The 23,754-nt window shown below is 41.0% G+C and overlaps 1 protein-coding gene and 1 long non-coding RNA gene across 4 annotated transcripts in view; one reads left to right on the forward strand and one right to left on the reverse strand.

Annotated features, from left to right (window-relative positions):
- LOC103139833 (pre-B-cell leukemia transcription factor 1) overlaps window positions 1–19,135 on the reverse strand; it is a 79,976-nt gene extending 60,841 nt beyond the window's left edge. The window contains exons 1-2 of one of the 3 annotated variants that reach the window (XM_016672757.1): window positions 18,357–19,132; window positions 16,797–16,870 (exon numbers count right to left, since the gene is read on the reverse strand). In XM_016672757.1, the coding sequence (XP_016528243.1) occupies window positions 16,797–16,870; window positions 18,357–18,541 (259 nt within the window). In that variant the 5' untranslated portion in view covers window positions 18,542–19,132. Of the gene's footprint in view, window positions 1–16,796; window positions 16,871–18,356 lie in introns of all 3 variants that reach the window. The other 2 variants (XM_007554674.2, XM_007554676.2) reach the window with 2 other exon arrangements.
- On the forward strand, window positions 929–6,779 carry LOC107836524 (uncharacterized). Its single transcript, XR_001662440.1, has 3 exons — window positions 929–1,828; window positions 1,941–2,128; window positions 5,039–6,779. It is a non-coding gene; the product is annotated as an uncharacterized LOC107836524 (long non-coding RNA).
- Window positions 19,136–23,754: the final 4,619 nt, after the last annotated feature.

A 23,754-nucleotide genomic window follows, 5' to 3' on the forward strand; every position in this document is an offset into this window, starting at 1 on the left:
GAAGTGAGTGGTAGGAGGATGATGGTAAGGCATGTGTTTTTAATAATTTATCACATGAACAAATTTATTTATGAGTGATTTTAATTGTGTTTCTTTTTTAATAAAGACACAGCAATTGCAAAATAATGTTTTGTTTTTATTAGTGGAATATGAACAAAGTTTTGCACATGATAGTGAGAGAGAGTGTCACAACAGAAAAAATACTAAACTCAATAATTACCTTTTCTTTTATTTCAAAATAAGAGTCTCAAACAGCGACAGAACAGTGCTTTGTCAGGTAATTTAACTTTCAGAGGAAATATTGTGGAGCTGTGATAGTGGAAGTATCCCAGTGCAACAAGCTATTCTGGTGCCAATATAGTAGTTTGAATAATAGGTGATTCTTCATCTAATTCTTACTGCCAAAGTCTTGCAGGTGCTCCTTTGAAAACCCACACCTCTGCTTACCCCGTCTTCCATATCTTTCAAAAAAGAAATCCTGTTAACTCCACAAACAGAGAACTTCTTCATAAGCTCCTTTGTAGAAGAAGCACATTGTTAGCTGAAGCAGAGCCTCTGTGCAAAGCAGGAACAATTCAAACAAAGGAACCAGTGATATTCTCTGAGGATGGATGAGTGCGGTCTGTTTGGAAGGCGTTTTCATGAATCTCTTTCATTTGTATTTCTCAAAGAACATAATAAATCTGTCAGTCATTGTGTCAGCCAGTCAGGACGCTGCCCCGCTCTGCAATGCATTGAGATCTAACCATGCGCTACACCAGTTCTGCTTTTGTAAGGTGACAGACAACCAATCACAAGGTCGGAATATACCAGAAGGAGGACCAAACTATCACTGGAGGAGACATGTTCAGAGACACACTGAGTCTACCGGACCTGGTGGTCCGGTAGACTCGGTTCAATTGGGGACCAAAATTTGTTACATTTTCAGCTGCTGTGGTTCTCTTTCACACTGCACTGTGTCAAACGATAAAAAACCCTTTGAAAAACTTGATTACACCTGTGGTGGCACTACACCAAGAACCATTGAAGGAAACGGCATGAAAACCTCAGAAGAAACTGAGCACAACTTTCTTCTTCATAAAATGTAAGCAAAAATGAAGTGGTGTGAGATTTAAGCAGTTGTAGTACTTCAGTTTTATCATTGGTAAAAGACCAACAAGTCAATTTCTCCCGCTAGTGACTCAATCGTTTGTTTGGTTGTATTTACCCAGAATGCTTTGCGCTATTGTCCGCTACCTACTTTTGGAGCCGTCTCCAGTCCATTTGGCAATTGTATATTCATTTGAACCAAACCACAGTTCACTTCAAACAAACCAAGACCTAGGTTTGTAGGCGGACCAGACTTGTCTCTTTTGGTGTACATCAGAGTTTGATCATGCATTCACACCTCCCCAAATGAACTGGAATTTCTATGCAAACAAACTATAGCTGGATTAAAGTGGACTAAACAGTGTTGGTATGAATGCATCCATAGTGATGTGGCACCAAGCTGGTTCTCTGGCACTACAGGACTGGATCTTGCTTTTGGAGGAAAAGCCTTCCTGGATGTTCATGCTTCCATCTCTCCGAGCTGCTGGGCTTCAAACCGGTTGCTCCTGTGCGGCGGGATGAGCGTGCAGGCGGAATGGGAGGCAGCACACGTTGACACCTGTCTCTCCCAGGACGGGACGGCCTTTATGACGTGGAACCAGCCGGAGACAGATCTGACAGGGTTGCTGACAAGGACCGGGCTGCACGCTGAGAGCAACACCGCGGGCCAACACAAACAAGACTTCCTCTCCTCTCTGGGCGTGCAGCAATAGCTACAGCTTGCAGCTGAGAAGTCTCAGTGAGTGTACACTTCGCAAACACGCAAAATCAAAAGCAGCTTCAACTGTGGTTCTCTGAGACTTCAAACTCAGCACACAAAGGATCTCTCTCTTTCTCTTTCTCTCTTCTAGAGCTGTTCATTAAGTCTGCCTCGCTCAGCACGCTTCCATTTTCTGAGACCCGGTCCAAAGCAGACGCCTCCTAATTGTTATCGAGTCGGCACGGAGAAAGTCTGAGCAGCAACAAGCTCAAAGAATAAAGCTCCCTCTGAGGCAACAGGAATTGGGCGAGGAGCAGCAGAACCAGACGAGTTGCAGAGGTGAGGCTCAGGGTTATGATACTTTTGGATTTGTCTATGTACTTGATTTTGTTGTAACTTTTTGTCTAATTCAGTTTGCTTTAATTCGTTTTTAGAGTGTGTTTTCTAGTTTATGTTAGTTATTATTAGCTAAATATTGTTTAGTTTTATTCATACTTTGGTTAATTTTCAGGTGGAGTATTATATTGTGATTTTGTATACATTGATTGGATAATGAACACCCAACAGAAGACACCATTTTCAAAAGATTTACTCAATTATTGTTTAACAACCAACTGACTGGTGTTTTCTCCCAACTTTTGTTGTTACTATTTTGCGAACTAGCATTAGCGCCGCCAGGATAATTACAGAAAGCTGTAATATGCCGACAGCTGATGTAAACTACTTATGTGGGGGGGGACTCATTTCCTATCAGCTCGAAAGGCCAATAAATAGATTCATAAACACAAAATCCTAGAATATTTGATCTATAATCTGAGTATTTCTTAGTTAGTTTTATAAACAAACAAAGTAGTCCCAGTTAATTATAGTTTTTCCCCATTTCAGTTTTTGTTACTCCGTTAGTTTTAGTTAACTGTAGTAACCTTGGTGCGGCTCCAGCAGTGTCGGCCCCGGAGTTTGCCCTGCTCTCTGACCGCAGTCACAACAATATGACAAACTGGCTTTATTTTGCTTTTAATTAATCATGCCGTGCTGACAACTACCTGAGCCACACATCGTCATCAGTCAGAAGGAGAGGAAGCCCCAGCCACACGTAATAAGAGAGGAGGATGCACCTCATTACCTGACTTCCCACGCGGCAGAGAGAAGAGACGGAGACATTTTCCTTCTGATTTCCCTCAGAGTCCCAGGAGTTAGCAGCAAACTAAGACAGTGTATATAGACCCCATTAGACGCTACACTTTTGTCCTGCAGTCTAGAAGCCGTTTCTCAGCTTTCTCTAGCTGTTCTGTTGCACGGCAGATTTCATTTGTGAAACAGTATATTAAGGTGCCGAGGGCAACACTGCAAATAATGAGCTGGACTCCTCTGTGGCAATGAGACGAAATGCTTTCAGAGTCCTTCAATTCAAACTTGGAGGATTTGTTTTCTGTTATAGTGTCCTCTGATTATTTTTCACAATCTCAATTACAACACTGACAACATTTTTTTTAGCTTGTTCCAAAAGTTAGCTTAGAAAATTACATTTACAGTGGGGAACATAAATATTTTATACTCACGCCGTGCTGACAACTACCTGAGCCATACATCGTCATCAGTATCCTTAAAGAGGATACCTTAAAGGTATCCTTTAAGGATACCTGCTCAGGTATCCTTAAAGATACCCGAACAGAATAAAGCTCCCTCTAAGACTTCAAACTCAGAGGGAGCTGAGTTTGAAGTCAGCTCCCTCTAGTCAATCTAGTCTGCCTCCACTGTCCAGGTTCTGTATATGCAGGTGACATGAATACTTTTAAGGAGCGTTTATCTGACTTGGTGATAAATTATGCACATTTGAATGACTTTTCACTAAATAACTACAAACACTGTCAAGTGGCTAAAACTTCTATATGGAAATTGAAACATTTTCATCCATGAAGGAGGCTGTCTGTAGAAAGGTGTGGCTCTCTCTCTGCGACCATTTCAAAAAAACAAAATGGAGGCTACAGGGAGGGAGTGATTCCATCTAAACATGGATTAATGTTTAAAACTTAATGAATATGAAAAAGACTCCATTTGTCATTCTGCCTTGCACAACAGACTGGGGTAGAAGATCCTTTCTACACCTATGTATTGTAGGGATTTACGATCCACTTTTTAAAATTCCGATATCGATGTCAATATTTAAGGTTTAGCATTGGCTAATACCGATCCGATACAGATAGTGACATCAGATCGGTGCATCTGTAATAAATTGAAGGAGAAACCATTACGAATAATCATTTTCAATGAAAAATTAGCTTTGAATCAAATCATGGCCCCAAAAATCTGAATTTAATGCCGTCTTCAGTCTTCTGTATCTCTTCATTAATTCTGGCCAATCAGCTCCTGCAGCTCCTTGATTGGCTGATTTGGAAAAGCTAGCCAATAGCATGTTAAGCAGCACTAGGCCTTGCTATTTCCTTCCAAACTGACAGGGTGTTTTTAATTAAAAGCCTGTGTCCACAGGACGCTGCGTGACAACAGAAAGTCATTGTTCCAGTCCTTCACAGAGGAGCCATGCTGCCTCTCAGGATTCAGCCAGCCTGCAGATGATTGACAGCTCCATCTTTACAGAGGCCATCCACGAAAAAAAAAAAAAAAAAAAAGGACCAGGAACACAGGGGCCATCCCCGCCCACCCAGCCAAACGTGAGAATGCAGGTGATAAAGAAAAAGAAACCAAGCAGCTCTCTACTACGTCAGATTTATTATTCATATCTGCCTGCCTTACCTTCCAACTCACAAACACACCACTACAAGGTTTATATGGCAATGAGTGCCTTGCTATAATAAAATCTTGCATCCGGAGATCATGTAGCATTGGTAGGCACAAATTGTCACTTTCATTTGGGAGGCAAATATGGTTGGAGTGAAACAGAGCTTGATAGATATCATCTACAGCATGGAGGTGGGGCTGGGGGTGTGTGGGGGTGTTAGGGTAATAGTCTCCCTGAACTCACACAAATAAATGTTTCACAGTCTGTGCTGACATAGTTAAAAATGAAGAGGAATGTAGCGATGTAAAACTCTCTACAAGCTGTTAATATTTCATGACTAGCCGCTCTGACACTGTCAGTGTCTGCCTAATTTGTATGGCGCACAAGGAGGGAAGCTGGAGAGTGTTGGGTGTAGAAGGAGACGTAAGATAAAGGTGAAAAAAAAAATGCCGCCAAAAAAGACTTGAGTTTGTGCCGAGCTGACAGGTTTTTTTTCCCCCCTGCCTTTTTAGGGGGTAAAGTCAGCGTGCTACAAAGAACATTTGAAATGGGCCATTTAACAGCACTGTACTGCGCTCCCGGCCCAGGGCGCCATTTGCATACCTCCGATCGGATGAAGATGGATGGAGAAAATCAGTGTCAGTGAGATGAGCGTTTTATCAAGGTTACGCTATCCTCCAAACTCTTAAAACCTCTTTATCTCATCTCTGTTGTCAGAATATTAACTTATCAACACCAGCCTTTTGTTGAAGCGAAAGGACGGAGCAGCGGGGTTTATCTGCCGAAGGAGAGGCGACACGCCGGCCAGTCGGCTTCCAGAGGAGCAACGACATTTATTTCAAGATGATTTCATCATAAAATGTAAGAGAAGGGCTAATGATGTCCATCAGAATTTTCTCAAACTGATGTTCATTTTTCATTGTTTTATCATAGTAAGAGTGTCAACATAGACAGAGGAATTCAACATAAAGTTATATTAGCTGTTTTCTGATTAGTCTGAAGGTTCTGTCACTAAACAACAAGCCAAAATCACTACCTGTTCATCAAACAGGGTGCTGTTCATTATGGCCAAACTACGGTGGCCCCAACAGGCAAACTGTTTCAGCAAATCAAATTTAAAAACACAACATATTCTAAAACCAAGCACAACTACAAATTACAAAACACAATAACATCAACAAAACAGAAGCGATAGGAAATCTGAGGCGTCGCTGATTGGACAACACTTTAGACTTTAGAAGAAGTTATTATGTCATTTGTACAGGCAGGCAGTCATGTATTGCCCAAACTGTGAAAAAGAACGAAGTCGAACAAAGTTTCGTAGAACGTCCCGACTGAAAAGATCCTTGGACTGCGGTAGATATGTTTCCATCACCAGTAGCATTCATACTTTCACCCAATTACCTGAAGCCAAAAGATCTTCTGGTTCTTAAGTCAAAAGTGCTGTCATCCAATCAGAAATGTCTTAGGCTTCCCACTAAGACCTACCTCTTCTGTTTTGTTAATGTTGTGTTTTTAAATTTGTAGTTGTGTTTAGTGATTTGTACTTCAGGGCCACCGTACCAAACATTCCTCTACTCACCCTCTCTCATCCTACACATGGAACGCTGTTCCAGAAGACACGTGATTCTTTCAGATGCAATTTTTCAACTTGAGATCAAACTGCACCTGCATGCATGCTGAATCAGATGCAATATCTACTCCTGGTAAGGAGGACACCTTCTTCTGATTAAACGTCGTTTGATGGACTTTAAATTGTTCAGAACCTGTAATCGTTCCCAGATTGATGAGCAGCAACAGGCGCTTCTCTATAATCTCTGTTGATGTCTTCCCCACTTGGCATTGTGTTACCAATACTCCTGTTCCTTTTCCAAGGATGCAAAACTCCAGCTTTTCTAGCTGCTATTTTCCCCTTTAGAGCTCTCCACACAGTTTTTGTATTCTGACTTTACTTTTGTATAAACAGTGGAGTGAATTCTTGTGTGTCTTTTTTTATTTTTACCCTTGATGTTAAATAATTTCTTTTGATTCCAGAAAACCCTAGACATGGTTCAGTTTGTCCCAAAACGTTGTGTTTAGTGATTTGTACTTCAGGGACACCATACCAAACATCCCTCTACTCACCCTCTCTCATCCTACACATGTATGAGAGATGTGTAGGTTGAGACATCTCATTAAAATTTAAATAGGGTGTGCATACTTTTAGCACTTCTTGAGCTGTTTGATTGTTTTATTGGGTTTTTCTGGGTTACTCAAAAAGAAAAAAGCATTTTTCTGGTCACATAATCCAGGAGAGCATCTCCAGCTTCTCATTGCACAGGCAGCTACAAAATATCCTTTCATCTATATGCTTTTAAAAATTAAATCAATACTTTTTATTTGCAGCACATGTAATAAAACAATCAAGTAATACATATTATATAAATTATTTGTGTATTTATTTCCAAATGTATTTAACAAATGTATTAATAAAACATTTAAATTACTATTCATGTTTTCTATTTATTGTAATTTGTCCCTTTTCTCTTCCCATATTTGGCCTGAAACCTGTTTAGAGAAAAGTTATCAAGGCCCCAGTAGATGCTTTGTGAAACATCTTACGCCTCTTCCTGTCCTCCTGCAGGAGCCTTCCGTTTCTCTGTTCTTCATCACTAAAGACTTTAAACATTTTGCGCTTTAACTTCACTTTCAACAACTGGTCCCATAAATGTTCCTGGAAGCTAATGAACACACAGGTCGCTAACAGCTAAACGCTACCACACATGCTCACCATTTCCAACCTCCGGACATCTGAACGGAGCTCCAACCAAGCGCACATCCTCCTTTTATGACAGACGTTTATAAAACAGGAAGAGGAGCTCAAAACAGTAAGCATTAGCTATTTCTGGGAGAGGATGTCTGCAGATAACAAAGATCTGTCAGAATCTAACAGGTCCGTAGTATAACTGAGTCCACATAAAAGGCGTTATCCACTCAGAGAAAACGTGTTGTGACCCCCTGCTGATGCTGCAAACTACCCCGCTCCCTGCTATAGGTTCCTGACCACATTGTTGGTGACGGGGCTGGGAAGCAGTCCAAAGCCACAAGACATTTCTGCTGTGGAACATTTGTTTCCTTTCAGGAAGGGTAGGGAGGGCACGGGGGCCCCAACACACTCCTATTACATCTCTCTGTCCTGCCACGCTGCATGACAGTTTATTTTAGGAAGCGCACGTTGGCACCTGAGACACAGAGCTGACAAAGCACTGTGTGTCACTTCAATGAGGCCAGTTGGTGCCGTGACAACGCCTCTGGCCATGAAGTGGGACAAGATGGACAACACGGTGCTAAACATCTCTACAAAGCAGGAAGAGAGGCTTCAGCTGCTCAAGCACTGTTCAGCTTCAGAGGGGAGTGAGGCAACAGGACGGCGGTGCCGGGGAGGATGTTGAATAAATCTGAACTGCAGCGAGAAGCGGCTGGCCTGGAGTCTGCTTCTGTGGCGGTCACACAGTACTGACAAAATAATCAATCTCAAAAACATGTAATATAAATTTTTCCATGATAATTTGTTGACTCTACATCTAAAAATGCATTTTGCACCAACGACTGGTCAATGGTTTGATGAACGCTGTAGTTGAATGAATAACCAGAATCAAATTCAGTTTAGTTAAAATTTATTCTAATTAAATAAATCATGTAAACATGTAAAACTGTCTGACTATCACAAACCAATGGACAGCTTTTCACAAGTCACACCAGTTTGCATACAGCATATATTTTGTCAACGGCCTGATTGGACAATGCACACCTGGTTCCACCAGAGGTCTGAAACAATAAAAATAATAATAATTTGAGTCAATTCAGCTCTTTTTCTCCATCGGATCAGTATTGACCAATACTAAATCTAATGTCATTATTGGTATCAGAAGTGAAAAAAGTGGATTGGTGCATCTGTAAGGAAGATAAAAAGAAGATAAAAAGTAAAAACTGTAATATAAATATATATCTATATATAAGTGGTTGTTTGACGTTAACAGGAATTTAACACTCAGTTTACCTCCCACCTCTGCTTCCTACTACTTTTTCTCAACAACAAAGCCTCCTGCGTTATGAGCCTTCATGGGGTTCTTATGGTAGCTGTGTAATGCGTGCGGGGAGCTGGATCAGTGGATGCCACCGCTGCCAGTCAGAGAAATTTATCACCCACAATCATGTTGTGCTTTTCCAGAAAGCTCTCCGGTAACTCAGGAAACACTCGTGTGGAGGCCTCAGTGTTATTGCGGGATCTTGAACCTTGGCTTCCTGCTAGTGGGGAAATCTGAAATAATACCTGCCTGGAGAACCAAGCGCGGTATAAATACACTGCCAGCTCCCGCATGCAGTTAATGCATCTCCTGTTCCTCATAATGCAGTGTAAACCGAGTGTAGATACAGTTACAAACACAGATACTAAAACAAAAAAGGCTCAGGGTGTAAGGTGACAGAGCAACTGCTCTACTGCGTTAAATATAAGATGCAAATGAAAAGAGAAAATCTATCATGACTGTAATGTGGCCTGATAGGGGGTGCGGGGGGAGGCTCTCCTCTGAGGAGCTGAGCGTTGTGAGGAGGATGATGTATGGAGGAGTTGGATGAGAGGTAAAGAGCGTGGCGAGACGGGCCGCGGAAGGGCTGGATGGCTAGGTGGGAAGGGGGCTAACAGGGTGGGCGGGGGCGGGGGTTTGACTCCAGAGAGCCCAGGGGCAAAAGTGGAATAAATGTTGATTAGTGTTGATTTTGTCCAACGAGCACCCGGCAACTGACAGAGGGACTAAGCTGGAGCGAAAGGGAACCATTAATCTTGGTCTGGTTTAAGCGGCATATATTAATTTGTGTCATTTCCACTACGAGGAGAGAAACCTCGCCTTCTCTCTCTCTCTCTCTCTGCCTCCCAGTGTTTGAGAGCTGCCTCAGTGGGGCGCGGGTGGGGGCGGGGGGTGGATTACAGCGTAAGCCTGGAGGTGGCGTCTGCAGCTAGAAGCAGCAGGGGGGGTAAGGGGTAGGGGGGAAGGAGAGGAGAGGAGGAAATGAGATTCCAAACACTGCATTATAGAAAATGAACTCCTGGGGGGGTTGGTATGGCAACCACCTTCCCCATGTGCCATTGCATGTTCAATTTAACGTGCATAACAAATTTGCAGACTTGATTAAATTCGTAACATATTAAGCAGGGCGGCGTGTGATGCTAGCGGAGGAAAGCCGCAGGGAGCGAGGCTGCACAGCCGTCAGTGGACAGCAGGGGGCAATGTTGGAACCTGCGCTCTTTTACCAGTCTAAGTGGATGCTATCTTCACTGAGTGATCCACAGCAGAAGTTCTTCTCGCACACTTGTACTCCAGCGGTCGTCGGGAGAGGAGAAGGAATCCTGCAGGCCAGGAAGTAGAACGTTTACTTCCTTTTTAGTCAGACGAGAAGAAGAAGAAAAAAAAAACACATACCTTTTCCTTGATGTCAATGTTAATTACCAACTCATATTCCTCTAATTAAGCTCTTTAATATGATTAACACGCATCAATTAGGGGACTGACAATTTGCATAATGTATAATGTAAGCACATTGTTCCGTACTGTAATGGTGTTAGTTCAGCATTTATGGCGCCGGCTCTGACTCTGGTGGTTCTGACTCTGAAGGAAAGCTAAACTCTGTCAATTTCCTAAAACACTTTCCCAACTCATGTCCATCCAGGCAGAGGTCCTCACTCTGCCTGGATGGAAGATTGAGTACAACCCCTCAGTCGTACTCACTCTGGGGGGTCATACTCATTTTAGCTCCAGTTCCATCGTTGAGACTTATTCACTGAATCCTTTTATGAAACACTTGGCTTTCAAGTGAGAACATCATCAATTTAACAATAAAGAACACAACATTTCTGAGAGAAAAAAAAGAATCTCCAATAAGTGGATGTCTCTTCTTTTTGCTACTTCTCTTGATTTTTAATATGCAACATGATAGCGGGATTATTTGTTTGTAAACTCAGTCAGTGCGCATGTGACTTGGACTGCAGAAGGAGCCGACCAGGCTTCAAACTAACTGGTTGCCATGGTTACCCATAATTTATTTTTCTTTGCTGTTTTAACATCAGTAAGAAGCACACTACAATTTGCTGTCAGTGTACTACATCTGTTGATCATAGCATCATAAAATAAGTTATGCTGCCAAACTGACATTTGTGACCCATTAATGATCCATATGCTTTACATCCAGGTTAGTAGATAAAATGGCCCAAACTTCAGTGGCTAGCAATACCAAATATTGAAGGTTCAATATTTTTTTTGTTGAGCATACATAATATAGTCAAAAGAAAATGTAGCTTGGGAAGCTGAAATATCAAAGCGCAATGCTACATGACACGCCATTGGCTAGCGTTTGCAAGGCAGCCAATCCAGGAGTGCCATTTACTTTACTTGGCGCTGATTGGCGCCAAGTAAGAGTACCGATAAGAGCAGAGATAATTAAGACTGAAGGTGTTAGCTTCAGCAGTAATACGGAAACAGTTCCCACTGTGTGCATTAATGCATATAAAAGTATATTTTGTGTGTGAACTATAAAAATAGGCAGTTATAACTGTTTTGAGAGGAAGTCTCAGGTATTCAAGGATTTGTGCTGTTCGCATCTGCGAAAAATGTAAGATTTTTCAAGAAGCTTTCTTAAGTTGTTGAAAATGAGAGTTTGCTCTCAATCAACTTACCTGGTTAAATAAGGGTTAAATAAATAAAACATAAGACCTTTTTAATGCCACCTTAAATTGAATTTCAGAGCAAGAAGATATAAATATAGTGGATGTTTGGGGCATCTTGCTGTACTACAATCAAGCATGGCAAAAAAAACCCTGCAATTTTTCTGGGGTCTGTTTGAGGCAGTTGGCAGCAGTTTTGTGCTTCTCTGCAATAGGCTGTAGAGCACCACAATCCCCATGGTAACCAGCTGAAACTTTTCTTTGGCAATAGAAGTGAGTCAGAGGTGAAAACAGACATTGTTCAGCCAGCTGGCTCTAAAGTCATACTTAACCCAAGATAGACCCAAAATAGACAAGCGAGCAAGGGTATATCAACAGCTAGTTAGCTGTAGCCTCAACCGCCTCCAATACCAGAACGCAATGAAGATGTCTGTGTGGCCCAAACTTTTGCCTGACAGAAAAGTCCCATGAAAAAAACAAAACTACATGAGATTAAATAGTCCTGCCATGACAAAATTTAAGACCATTCATAAATGTATTTTAGGCCAACTTGCATTTTTTTAAATGAATTTAAGATATTTTAAGGTTTTAATTTTAAATACATGAAGTTCAAATTTAAAAAATACTTTACTGATCTCAAAGTGAAATTAAATGATGTTGCAACTAAAATTAATTCACATTCAGAGTTACTGTAGATAGTGATGGTTAAGACTTTTTAAGACTTTTTAGAGATGCATTAACACCTTGAATTTTTTCAGGTTAAAGATCTTGAATATGAACCAATAGGTTCTAATCTGTGTAGTTTTAGTTAAAATAAATCATTGGAAAACAAACAATAAATCAATGCTGTAGTCATTGATTCATTGTTTGAATCAATGGCTACAGCAATGATTCAAACAAAAACCACAATTTCAACCATGTACTAAAGCTTTTTACTTAAATGACTCCTTCCCTAATGCTGCTAACAACAACTCCTTCTCCATCAATCACGCTGCTAATAAAGTCACCAGCCTGATGTAGCTTCACATCCGATGGCCGTGTGGGCAACTCGTTACTGTCCTGAGATCAGCGGCTGTAACACAAGCAGACAGATTCCAGCCATGCCTGGCGAGACTTTAGCGGTCCAGGGCTTCCACCCCCCTTCCACAATCAGACCTCTGGCTCCTTTAATCCTGTCAAACATTATCCCCTACCACCTTGTAAAACACCCCATTTTCACCCTTCCAAAAAATAACATTACATCACTCGGCCGGTCGCTCTCCTAACTGGAGGATCCCCTAGGCTTGAAACCGTGCGCTACACAAACACGCACGGCACGAGGGAAAGGCGGCCTTTTGTTGAGGTTGAGAGGAAAGAAACTAAACAGAGAGTCAAAGCAGAGTGAGCTCGGTCAAGGAGTGGGTTTGTTTGACACAGCTCAAGATTTATGATGTTGACGAAGTGTTTACAGAGGTCAAAGCGGCTCATTTTCCAAATCAGTTTGTCAGCCGTTTGCTTATCTAAAGGGCCCTTTTCATCAATCATGAAAAAGGTGGTGGGGCGGAAGGGGGGGAGGACCGAGACAAAACATAACTTGAAAATATGTGATGGAGGGATTGTTTGATTCCTTCATGGCTGTCAGCTTGGCAGAGCAGTGAGGAAGAGGTTTAATGTTGTTGCAAGGTGTCTGATAGAATCAGAGCAGAGGGATTTTCTATTATAAACTGCTGGGTTCAGCTTCACGTTTTGATTCTGAAGCTGCATGGTGAAAGCAAAACGACATCCATGAAGCTGTTGGAGACGAACCGTAACCGCTGTCTGCCGAAAAGAAACACACACTCACACGGGATGGCCGTGGTTTAAATAAAGTGTTCCTTCCTTCGCCTTTCCTCCCCTATTGTGCTTGTTTGCACTGCCCCGCGGTTCTGTCGGCTGTTCCTCGCTTCATCCCAGCAAAAAAAAAAAAACAACAAAAAAAAAACATACACAGCATAGGTCAGAAGTTCAGGCTCAATATCAGCACTAGCACTGTGTGATGCTGGGATGGAAGATCCACCCGGGCAGAGAGCGGGGTGAGCGTTCCCGAAAAGGGCGAGCCACTGCCGCCGCTCCGTTTACACGGCACGTCTGCAGAGCGCTGGGCTGGTCTGAGGTCACATGACCTTTAGTAAAAACACTATGCTTCACAACATTGTAATTCAAATAGGAATGCACCGATTGGGTGATCACCGATTACCGATGTTTAAAATGCTTGATTCCAATTTTGGCCGATACCAATTTTTTTTTCTGAAAAAAGCAATAAAGTTGCCGAGTTGACAACAAGTTGGGCTACTATTGTTAACTGCAAACATGCAGACATGACCTGATGAGCCGGTTTGTCAGTCAAACCTCTCTCATGGCAGAGCAAAAGATGACAGTGTCTGATTTTTAGACATTTGTTGAGTTAGATAAGTGGGGGGATAAGATCAGCTTCACATGTTAAGTATCAGCTGATCACTGATCTCCCAAAATTAAGGAAACTGACACCAATTAATCAGCTGGCCAAGAAATTGGTCATCCCGGCATTCAAATTAAAAATGTTGTCATAACTTAGATCATCCCAGGTATATTCAGTCAAGCAGTCACTTCTGAAGAGACCTCTGTCCGTTGCTATGTGTCTCATATGACATGACATGCTAACAGCTCAGTATCCGGGGAGCAGAGATAATATTCCTCAGTAGCATGCAGGTTTCCCCCACAAATCCAGATAAGCCTGGTGATAGGGGCGCTACAGTCCACCAGCTGCCCCACCGTGTTTTTGTGTTAAGAAATGTTATAAATAGGTAGGAGCTTTGGAAATTAAAAACATCTACAAAGAAAATACAGCCGAGGATTAAATAAAACCTGTTTTTCTTTAAGTTGCGTATGACCTAGTGCCATTATTATTCTAAAGAGATAATTGTCTGCTAAGGATTAATGATAAGATGACGAAGACGAACACCTGACAGGAATTTACTGATGATTTTTGAGCATTTGAATCGATTCTGGGTGCCAAGGACTACGAACTGTGATTCTCTATAGAATCATGTTTTTTCTCTGCACCTCTAGTTAGAAACTCAGGCAGATCACAGTATTTATTATAGGTGGTCAATTGTTGTATCGTTTATCTTGAAAAAATTATCATCATGGTAAGAATTTTGATTTATCGTTGTCATGCGTTGTCATGATAAATTTCAGTTATTTACAGTAAATAAAAAAACAAAACTGACAGTATGATCGGAAATGTTGTTTTTACTATTTTCTCCACTACAAGAGCAGCAATAAATATCAGTAAATTGAAAAACATGATTAAATGCAGTTACTTAGTGCAGCTCAGGGAAATAAATCACATTTTTAAGTAAGTGGTGTTCTGATGAAGACTGTTTCAAATGGGAATGTTTATTAAGAACAATCAATATGTTTGTGGTGATATGAATGATGTGCCATCCACTCACAGCCATACAGTTACCTAAAAGAAAAGAAGCAATAAATTGTTGGGTTTTTTTTTTTTTATCATAGTCTTTTTCATTATCATAACAGTTCCACAAAATATTCCTATAAAATTCCAAGTCTGCATCACCCACCAAAAATATCAAATAACAATGTCATGGAATATGGAATTTGTTTTTCTTGTAAGTAAAGCCATCTTTCAGTCAGCTGACAGGCAGAGCACAGCAATAGGTGGGAGACGGGGAGACTATTCAGTCCCTTTGGCACTGGACGTCTAAGCATTAACACCAACGTTCAAAAGTGCATCAATGTTATCGTTTGAATTGATAGCAAAGCGGCACACCGATCTGATTAAATGAGCAACAGCTTCACTTATCTACTGCTAATAACTCTATGGCAGGAAATAACAGAAGCAGCAATAACACACATGTTAAATTATATTAATAAATACACTAAAAATATTCATGCGAATAAATTAGAAAATTAACCAAACTAGTAGCAACAAGTCACCTGCATCCATAAAAATGTATTTTAAATACCTCACACATGTAAGAAATGATAATATGCATTTTTATTTTCATCATTTAGTCATGAAAATAGAAGAAAACAAATTATTTTGTTGACTTATTTTCCAAGCTTTTCTAAATTTGTCTTTAAAAGAAGCATTTGCTGGGGTTTTTAACACAGAAAATTATAATCAACAAATTGACTTTAAATCTAAAGTACTGAGACCATTTCCCTCTTTTTTACCCTACTGAATCACACCAACAAAAAAGAAAAAAGATATTATTGAGAAGACAGACGAGGAGATCCAGAAACAGACAGCGTCAACCTGACTTGAGGAACCGGCGTAAAACTGCAGGAACGTTTTCTACTTCCACCTAGAAGTCAGCTCCAACGTGACGACAAGCAAGGCCCGGATCTCCAATTAGCCGCACCTTGTGTTAATAGGTTACCAGCTGACGGGAAGGCAGGAAGCTGTCCAGGTTACTTTGCACTCAGCCGAACTTTGGGTGAACCCCGGCGAGCTGCAGGGAGTGAAACATCACGCATATCTGTGTCACTCCCCCCTCCAGAAAACATACCAAGACAACAGAAAGAAGAGAGAAGCAGCGGACTTCAAAAGACAAACACACACACACACACGCACGCGCACCCACACGCACCCACACACACACACACAGTTGGATGCTCAGACTCAGACACAATGTTTGAATTTCAGCGAGGTGTGGGGAGAAACAGATGTCACAGACACACACACACGCGCGCGCGCACACACACACACACACACACACACACACACACACACACACACACACACACACCTCCTCCCCCTGTTGCTCTCTCTCTCTCATGAGGCTGCGGCCAAGTCAAGATAAACTGCCAGGCTAGGTGGGAAGAGGAAGGGGAGGGGAGTTTAGTTAGGCAGTAAAATAAGCTCTGATGAAAACATCCGTGACAGCACCAGGTGACGGAAGATCACCAACATAAACAGCCACCAACGTCCCCAAAAGGTCAAGTATGTGCAACTTTCCAGACAATGGGACCCTCCCTCTCGGCCTCCACCCATTCGGTTAGATTTCATGCGCCGATGAGTGTGAAACACACCGAGAGCAAGCCGGCACACTTAAGCAACTTCCATCTCGTCGGTGGAAGTTTCTACCGCCGTTGCAGACGGAGGAGTAAAAGACACGATCACACTAAAGTGCAACAATTTCACCGGAAAAAAATAAAAAATATATCACGGGGTGAGGAGAAGGTGGAAACGGCTCTGGGAACATGACTTTACGTCTTGTATGTTATTTCTCTCAAAGCAATTATTCTGCTGACATGCTGCTTCACAACTGCTTTAATAGAGAGACACAAAACATAATAGAGACAGACGTATTCAGCAGACTTGACAGTTAACTCACAAGGGGGAGACAGCAGCGTGCGTGTCACAATCCAGCTCGCTGCTTTCCGCTGTTATGCCGTAGAAACTTCCTCCATGTTATGGCGCGGGATTTATTAAGGTTTCTAGTGCTGAACAGCTGCAGGAGGGAACGCACACCGCGTAGCTGTACCTGCTGCACGGCTCTTGGCCGTGCAAAGTGTGATGTGGCGACGTGGGAGCTGATCGGACCTACCTGTTTTTTCTTTGATTTCGCACAGAACGTTGAAAAGGGCCGGCTTCATTCTGTGACAGTTGAGAGCGTGTTTCCTGAAACAGAGAGGTGGCTTGGTGAGCAAAAACTGAGGGCAGGAAAAATGTAAAGAGACAGACCTCAAGTCTGGGGAATGGAGAAGAGCTCAGAGTGCATTCTGATTCACAAAGTGCTACAGTGCAAATTGTGTTTAAAAAATATATATTATGATCTAGGAGCACAACAAGTGTTCCACTAATACAATAAACTTAAGTGCCAGGCTTCATTTCAGATCTTGCTTGAAGAAAATTTGCAAACAGTTCCAACTTCTAATCCGTGAGATACACAGAAGAGTTTCAACAACCTGAAAATGCTGTTTTTTTTCTCTGCGCTACTCATTTTAATGATGTTGATCATAATGTTTTAGCTGCTGATGCTGTAATACCTTAAAAAAAAAAAAGCACGTTTGACAAATGGAAATATCCTAAATTACATGTTAGCTAAGTTCTATTAAAATTGTAACTCACTGAAAAACTGTACAAAGATTTGAGTGGACAATAATCTTCTTTTTTTTCCCAACTGAACCCATGACTTCTTAATATAAAAAATATGCAAGAATAAAAAGAGATTATTAGTTGTGTAAGTGAGTATGTATAGAATTGGCTGGAAAATGCGTGAAAACTGTTTCAGTGATAAATTTGAGAGTTTTGGTTTAATATATAAAACAAGTCTAAACACTAGAAACTTATTACGTGTTGGAAGCAATGTAAGTAAAATTATTAATTAAACAGTTAAATGGAAGATGAACAGGTGGGTGAACATACAAGCTTGAACAATGAAGCTATGTAGTATTTTATTATATTGGTCTGACGTAAATTAACTAGCAATGGCTACAGCCAGCTCTCAGGGTGTTGCAATCTAACTCTGCTTCTAGAATAAATTGCCTCACTCAAAAGTGGCAAATTTTAAACATATTTAGGTTGTAAGATAAATATACATATTTTCTTGCCTTTCTTAATTTATTTCCTTCTCCTACTTAACAAAATACAAATACTGTTAGGTTGTGTACCTGTTATCCATTCGTTTGTGTGTTTTTATGAAACTGCGCAACAACTTAAAAGTGATTCCTCAAGCTTCACTCACTTTTATAAGGGACAAACAACATGGATGACATTTTTAAAACTCAATCTTGTGTCATCTATAGCAAAGTATATTGCCGGTTAGGGTACATTGTTTCTCGTTGGATATGTTTCATGACTAAAAAGTGAGAAATGCAGCTTTTTCGGTCTGCATTTTCGAAAAAAAAAAGAGTCCTTTTTTAAAGTTGGCGACACGTCGCCAATAAACGCCATTCTTTAAAAAATATTTTTAATTGTGGGTTTGAGCTCGACCTTTAGCTTTAATATTATAGTTTAAAGTTATATTTGAAATTTAATTAGTTGAAAGTTGTGCTTTCTTTATAAATATAGCACAGATATGATAAATGTACTATTGTTGCTTTCTTTAAAAATAAGCTCCAGTTTCCCGCCGCCTCCCTCTGACACCAAACCGAGAATCTCTTACCTGGCCTGGGCTTCGTCCAGACTTTGGTCCGTGATGGTCATAATTTGCTGTAAAATGTCTCCAATGTCCTGCTTCCTCCCGTCGCCGTCGGCTCCTCCGGTGCCTTCCAAGTGCTGCGGCAGGCCGGGGTGCCCCGCCATGCCTACCCCCGTGTGAGAGTGCATCAACCTCGGCTGCTCGTCCATGTCTTCGGCCACCCTTTATTTCTTTTATCTAATTCTATTTGTCGCCAACGCTGATAATTTCCTGTAAAAATAAATACAGTAAAAAAAAAAATAAAAAAAGAAGAAGAAGAAGAAGAGGAGGAGAAGAAGGGAGGACGGAGGAGAGGGTAAATAAATCCTGGTATTTCTTCCTATGAGCGTTTTAGAGACACTCCGCCAACAGGGGAGGAAAAAAAAAAGAAAAAAGGTGGCGTTAGAGAGGGAGAGCGCGGAGCAACGAGCCTCTCTGGTTGCTTCCCTCAGCTGAGCTGGTCGAAGCTGAATGTGAAATCTGATCTGAACTGCTGTAGGCTGCGAGTCTAAACCAGACAGACAGCTGCTCTCAACTACTAGTGCTTTTCCTGTATCCAAACCCCGCTCCGTCTTCTAAAAACAAGAAAGGAAAAGTGGCTGTGAGGAATAAAACAGCAGGGATTTACTTCACTCGCTCCATCCTCTCGCTTTTTGTCATGTTCAGCACAGGCTGGGCAGGCGGCGACATAACGAAGAGAGCACGAGAGTCAGGCTCCGCCCACGCGACGTGATTGGAAAGGCGCTGGATTTAGCCCCACCTCGAAGAGCATCGAGATCATCGGAATGTTGGATGCAGAGGAGACGCTCCGGTGAGGAAAAAAGGCTTGTTGATGGATAGAGCGTGAACTCGGTGTAAATAACAGCGACCGGGACCCTTCTTATGACCTCAGCAGAACCCGCACTCCCTCCACACGAGGCCATTTAATTTCCACACTGTGCCAAGATGAGGTGCACCAATCAGAGCTGTTGGCCACCCTCCAAATTTGTTATGAATATTAGCTAGATGAAGATTTATGGCTTAGAAAATAATTCGACTAATGAGACACATAACAGATGAAAAACACATTTTTGATATCAGTAATGTAAACACTGCAGACAAATCCTACAGTCAGCTTGCTTTGTTGGAGTTTTGTCCATTCATTTCCAGGTATGTCGCAGGGCTCCGCTTGGCTGACTTTGGCAGGGTCCTCCTAATGTAAGGCGGTGACCCATGTTGCGCAGCCAAGCAGCAAGACCCGAGTGTGTCTGGCCAGGCTGAAAAGTGCCCTTCAGGCCCAGCGCTGCCTCACAACCGCTGCGCTCTCAAGAGCCATTCAAAGGGAAAAGAGAAGTGAAGGAGGAGGGTTGGATGGAAAAAGGAGCTCCAGTGTAGAACTAAAGTCTGAACAGTGTTCTGTAAATCACTGGACTGGATGACAGGCAACAGTGCTTTTCATGTGTGCAGGACTAAAAGTAGGGGTTTTACAAATTATTTTTTATCAATTAATTTTACAAATGATTTCAAACAGAGCAAACGTATATTGTTAAAAAAAAGGGTTGCCCAATGAAACATTTCCTCAATCTCCACCGGGGTCCACTCCCTGACTCCAGGGAGCAGGGCCAGTCCAAGGCACAAGCAAACAAATCAGCTGCTTAGGGGACCCAGGCCAGCAGAGGGCCCCCAAGAGCACTTGACCTCTCAAACCAAATGTGGATCTCAAAATATTAAGTTTGTTGCTGCATTTAAACACACACATAAAAAAAATTGTCAACATTTAAATGTATTTAAGATTAAAATGCTTATACAATTTGATAGCTGTGTGAACAGTCATAATTAGCTGCTGGTTAAATCATACTGCTGCTTGAGTCCCATTTCATGGACAATGCAAATACAAACTTATTGCTAAATAAATGAAATTTTTTTCCTGATTGACTTTTGCACTGAAGCTCAACTGCATTAATGAATGAGTCAGCCAGAAAAATAACATTGCCTCCTCAATATACTCATTTATTTTTATTTATTAAATGATCTGACATAGATTGGCACCTCAAATCATCTGCGTAGCTCCAATCTCAGATGACCTTCTAAAGCAAGGTAGACGTTGACTTAACCACAGGAGCCCAAAGGACCACCTGCAGGCCATTTCTAGGCTTTTGACCAATTTTGCACATTCTGCTTTACAATTCAAGAACAATATGAATTTGGTCGTTCACCTATTTTAGCCCTTGTGGAAAAAAAAATTTGTATTTTAATAACCTTATTATATGATTAAGAAAACCGCTTATTTTTTTTTAAACTACTTCCTGTTTATCTGCAGTGTATATTTAATTCATCATATAGTACTTGCAAGCCAAACCTGGGCTAAATTGTTCAGGAAATTCTGGTTTGCATGCATTGTTTTCTTCTTATATAATTATTTGAAAACTGAAGTTTAGATTTAGTCAAATTATCTTCAAAAAATTATTTGTTTTATGAACCGAAAATTGTATGACAAAAGCAGCAGAAATCTAAAATGGGGGTGAACACTTTTTCACGGCAATCGTGACACATTGCTACATATTGGAGCTCACAAATGTTTTTTGTCCTGTTGCTATCCCAACAATCCTATCACAGCTATATGTTGGCACTATATTATGTCTCCATGTTTTCGTCACAATCTGCAGCATTTCTCCATATTTATGAAAAATTTCTGCAGGAAGAAAGACCATCACTATTTTTATCATCTTATCAGCATGATGAGAGGATGTAGGTGAAGCGGTTTGCCCTGAGTGTTGTGCACCGCTGAGCGTTCCATCATGCGCAATAATTTAACCCAGTATAGCGTTATGTGAGGATACTTTGGCAGGTGCAGTCAGAAAGAATCATTCACACCAAATCCAAATCCTATGTATTTTACACAGAACAGAGCCAGCCATTCAAACAGCGTCTAAAGCCTGAAATTATTATTTGAGCAATTATTAAAACATATAAATGATAAACTCTATAAGCTGTTGACCATTCTTCTTAATTATCTTTCTCCTTACTTACACAACACTGGGAGGTTCTATTTTGCATTTAAACTAAAGTCTGGACAGTCTTCTGTTTCCCAGCAATCAGCACAGTCTGTGTGCAATTTGGAGTAGTGTGCGTCTCCCCCCTCCTGCAGGAAAGCCCTGACTCAGCCAATCAGGTATCAGTTGATGTAAGGGGGCTTTGCATGTAATTTATTGAAGAATTTGTTGAGTCTATTTCTAACCTCCAAATAGTACATGTTTCTAACTTTAGCTGTTACTCCCCTCTTTGGAAAAGCACTGCCAAACAGAGTAAATTTACTATGTGACTGTCTACAAGGGTCCAAACAGTTAAAGGACGGATCCTTTAAGATCACAACAGATAGAAATGAGCAGTGATGAAACATAATCATGTTTAGCTTGAACTCTGCTTCATGCTGCTTATTTAGAACATCTGATTTAGATGGTGCTGATAACACATTGGGAAACTAAAGTATATTAAATCACTGCATTCCAACTTAGACAATCAGTCTAATGTTGGGGTGATCATAAGTCAGACAAGCGGTACTGTAAGCTCAAATTACCAATTACTGTTTGTTCCTTTGTTTTAAATCTGACAGAACAATTTTCCAAGTCATAGTGTTGGTTAATACAGACTGTGAAACCAAAAGTCACAGTCAATATCCTGGATGAATCTCTGACCACCCCTCCCATCATCAAAAGGGAGAGCTCATTAAAATTCGTTTGATTTGGGTTTTAGGCCAATTACAGACATTGTTAGTTGGGTTGGTGTGTGGGCCATGCAAGAGTTATCAATTCCAAAATCAGTTGTGGGTCATGTCTGGGGTCTGTCCTCTCAGAAACACCCAATTGAGGCCAAGTTTCAACCCTCTGAGCTATACTGCCTCCCTCAGATTAGAAAAAAAAAATCATCATGACAAAAAGAATACTGCATGGCAGCTGCATCATGCTGAGGGCCTGTTTCACAGCCAGAGGAATTATTAAGACAGAAGACATCCTCCAAGTTCTGCAGCGTCCCCTCAAATCATCAACCACCCCCAGTTCTCAAGAACTTGTTTTAGATGTTCCCCTTAAACCTCTGCAAATGATGTACTGAGGAGGTAATGCCACCATTAATTTATTGTGGTTGGACCAGGAACACACCTAAAACATGCAGGACACTGAGTTTGGAGGACTGGAGTTGGTCACCCGTGAGCTAAGTGGTTGAAAAACACATTTAATGGATAGAGATAATTGCTTTAACAAAAAAAATATCCCCAAACAAACTTCTTAAACTTGATTTTAGAATATAATAACTTTAAGTTTCTGGAATGAGAAACTGAAATTCATTGAGCAAAATCTGGACCTCTACAGGGAAACCTGCCAGTTTAAATAGACGCTACCTGTGGTATTAAGAGGAGTTATCAAACATGCAGACAGAATTATACAAGGAGCCTGATTATGTTTACAAAAAGTGTGTGGTTTCTTTATAACCTGTTAATAGATAGAGATTTAAATGGTAATGGTTAAAGCAGATGAGGTGGATTAGCAGTGCTAGCCAACAATGGATGGTGTCATCCAGGACATGTTAGTGTGGAATATCATAGCTGCTGATGGAGTCACTGAAATGAAAGGATTTTTTTATGAAATATGTCCATAGGACAGTAACATGGGCCTGTCATGCAGCAACAGTCTTGAGTCAGAGGCCTCTTCAGATTCATCGCAAAACTGACTGGTACGAGATATCCTGCATTCACCACAACTTTTTTTTAAAGGTTTTGTTGGTCTAGTGGCCTTTCTTTTAAAGTAATTTGACAGGAAAGAGGGTAATGAGAGAGGGGGAAGATGTGCGGCAAATATCACCAGGCTGGGAATTGAACCTGCAACCACTGCCATGAAAAATCACAGTCATTATCCTGGACTAAGTCCTCAGTAGATGGGTTGTGCTTTGCCCCTGCGCCACCCTAGCACCCATCACCACAACTCTTTGATGATACTTGGATGATATAAATTACTATGACATGTAATTTCCCTTTAGGATAAATAAAGTTCTTTGGAATTGGATTGAATGGAATTATCACAATGATGATTGTATATAAACTTTTTATGTTTATCTATTTTGTTTTTTAAATAGGGAAACTTTCTAATTGCAAAGCTGAATAATAAGTACGTAACAGTAATAAGGAAGTGTCTTAAGACATTGCCTTTTGTGTAAACATAGATCACAGTATTGTGATGAAACAAATCATGAATTAAAAATAAAAAATAAAAAAAATAAAAAGCTGCTGATTTTCCTCCAAAACATACAGCTGGAATGCACCCATTGGAATTCCTCTGTACATCCATTAGCATATTTGAGTTTGAGGTGCAGCGGCAGTGACATCTCAGACTGTCTCCCCAGGCCTCAGGTG

The sequence above is a fragment of the Poecilia formosa genome, unplaced genomic scaffold, assembly GCF_000485575.1.
Source record: "Poecilia formosa unplaced genomic scaffold, Poecilia_formosa-5.1.2 Scaffold65, whole genome shotgun sequence".
In the NCBI taxonomy this organism is placed as follows: domain Eukaryota; kingdom Metazoa; phylum Chordata; class Actinopteri; order Cyprinodontiformes; family Poeciliidae; genus Poecilia; species Poecilia formosa.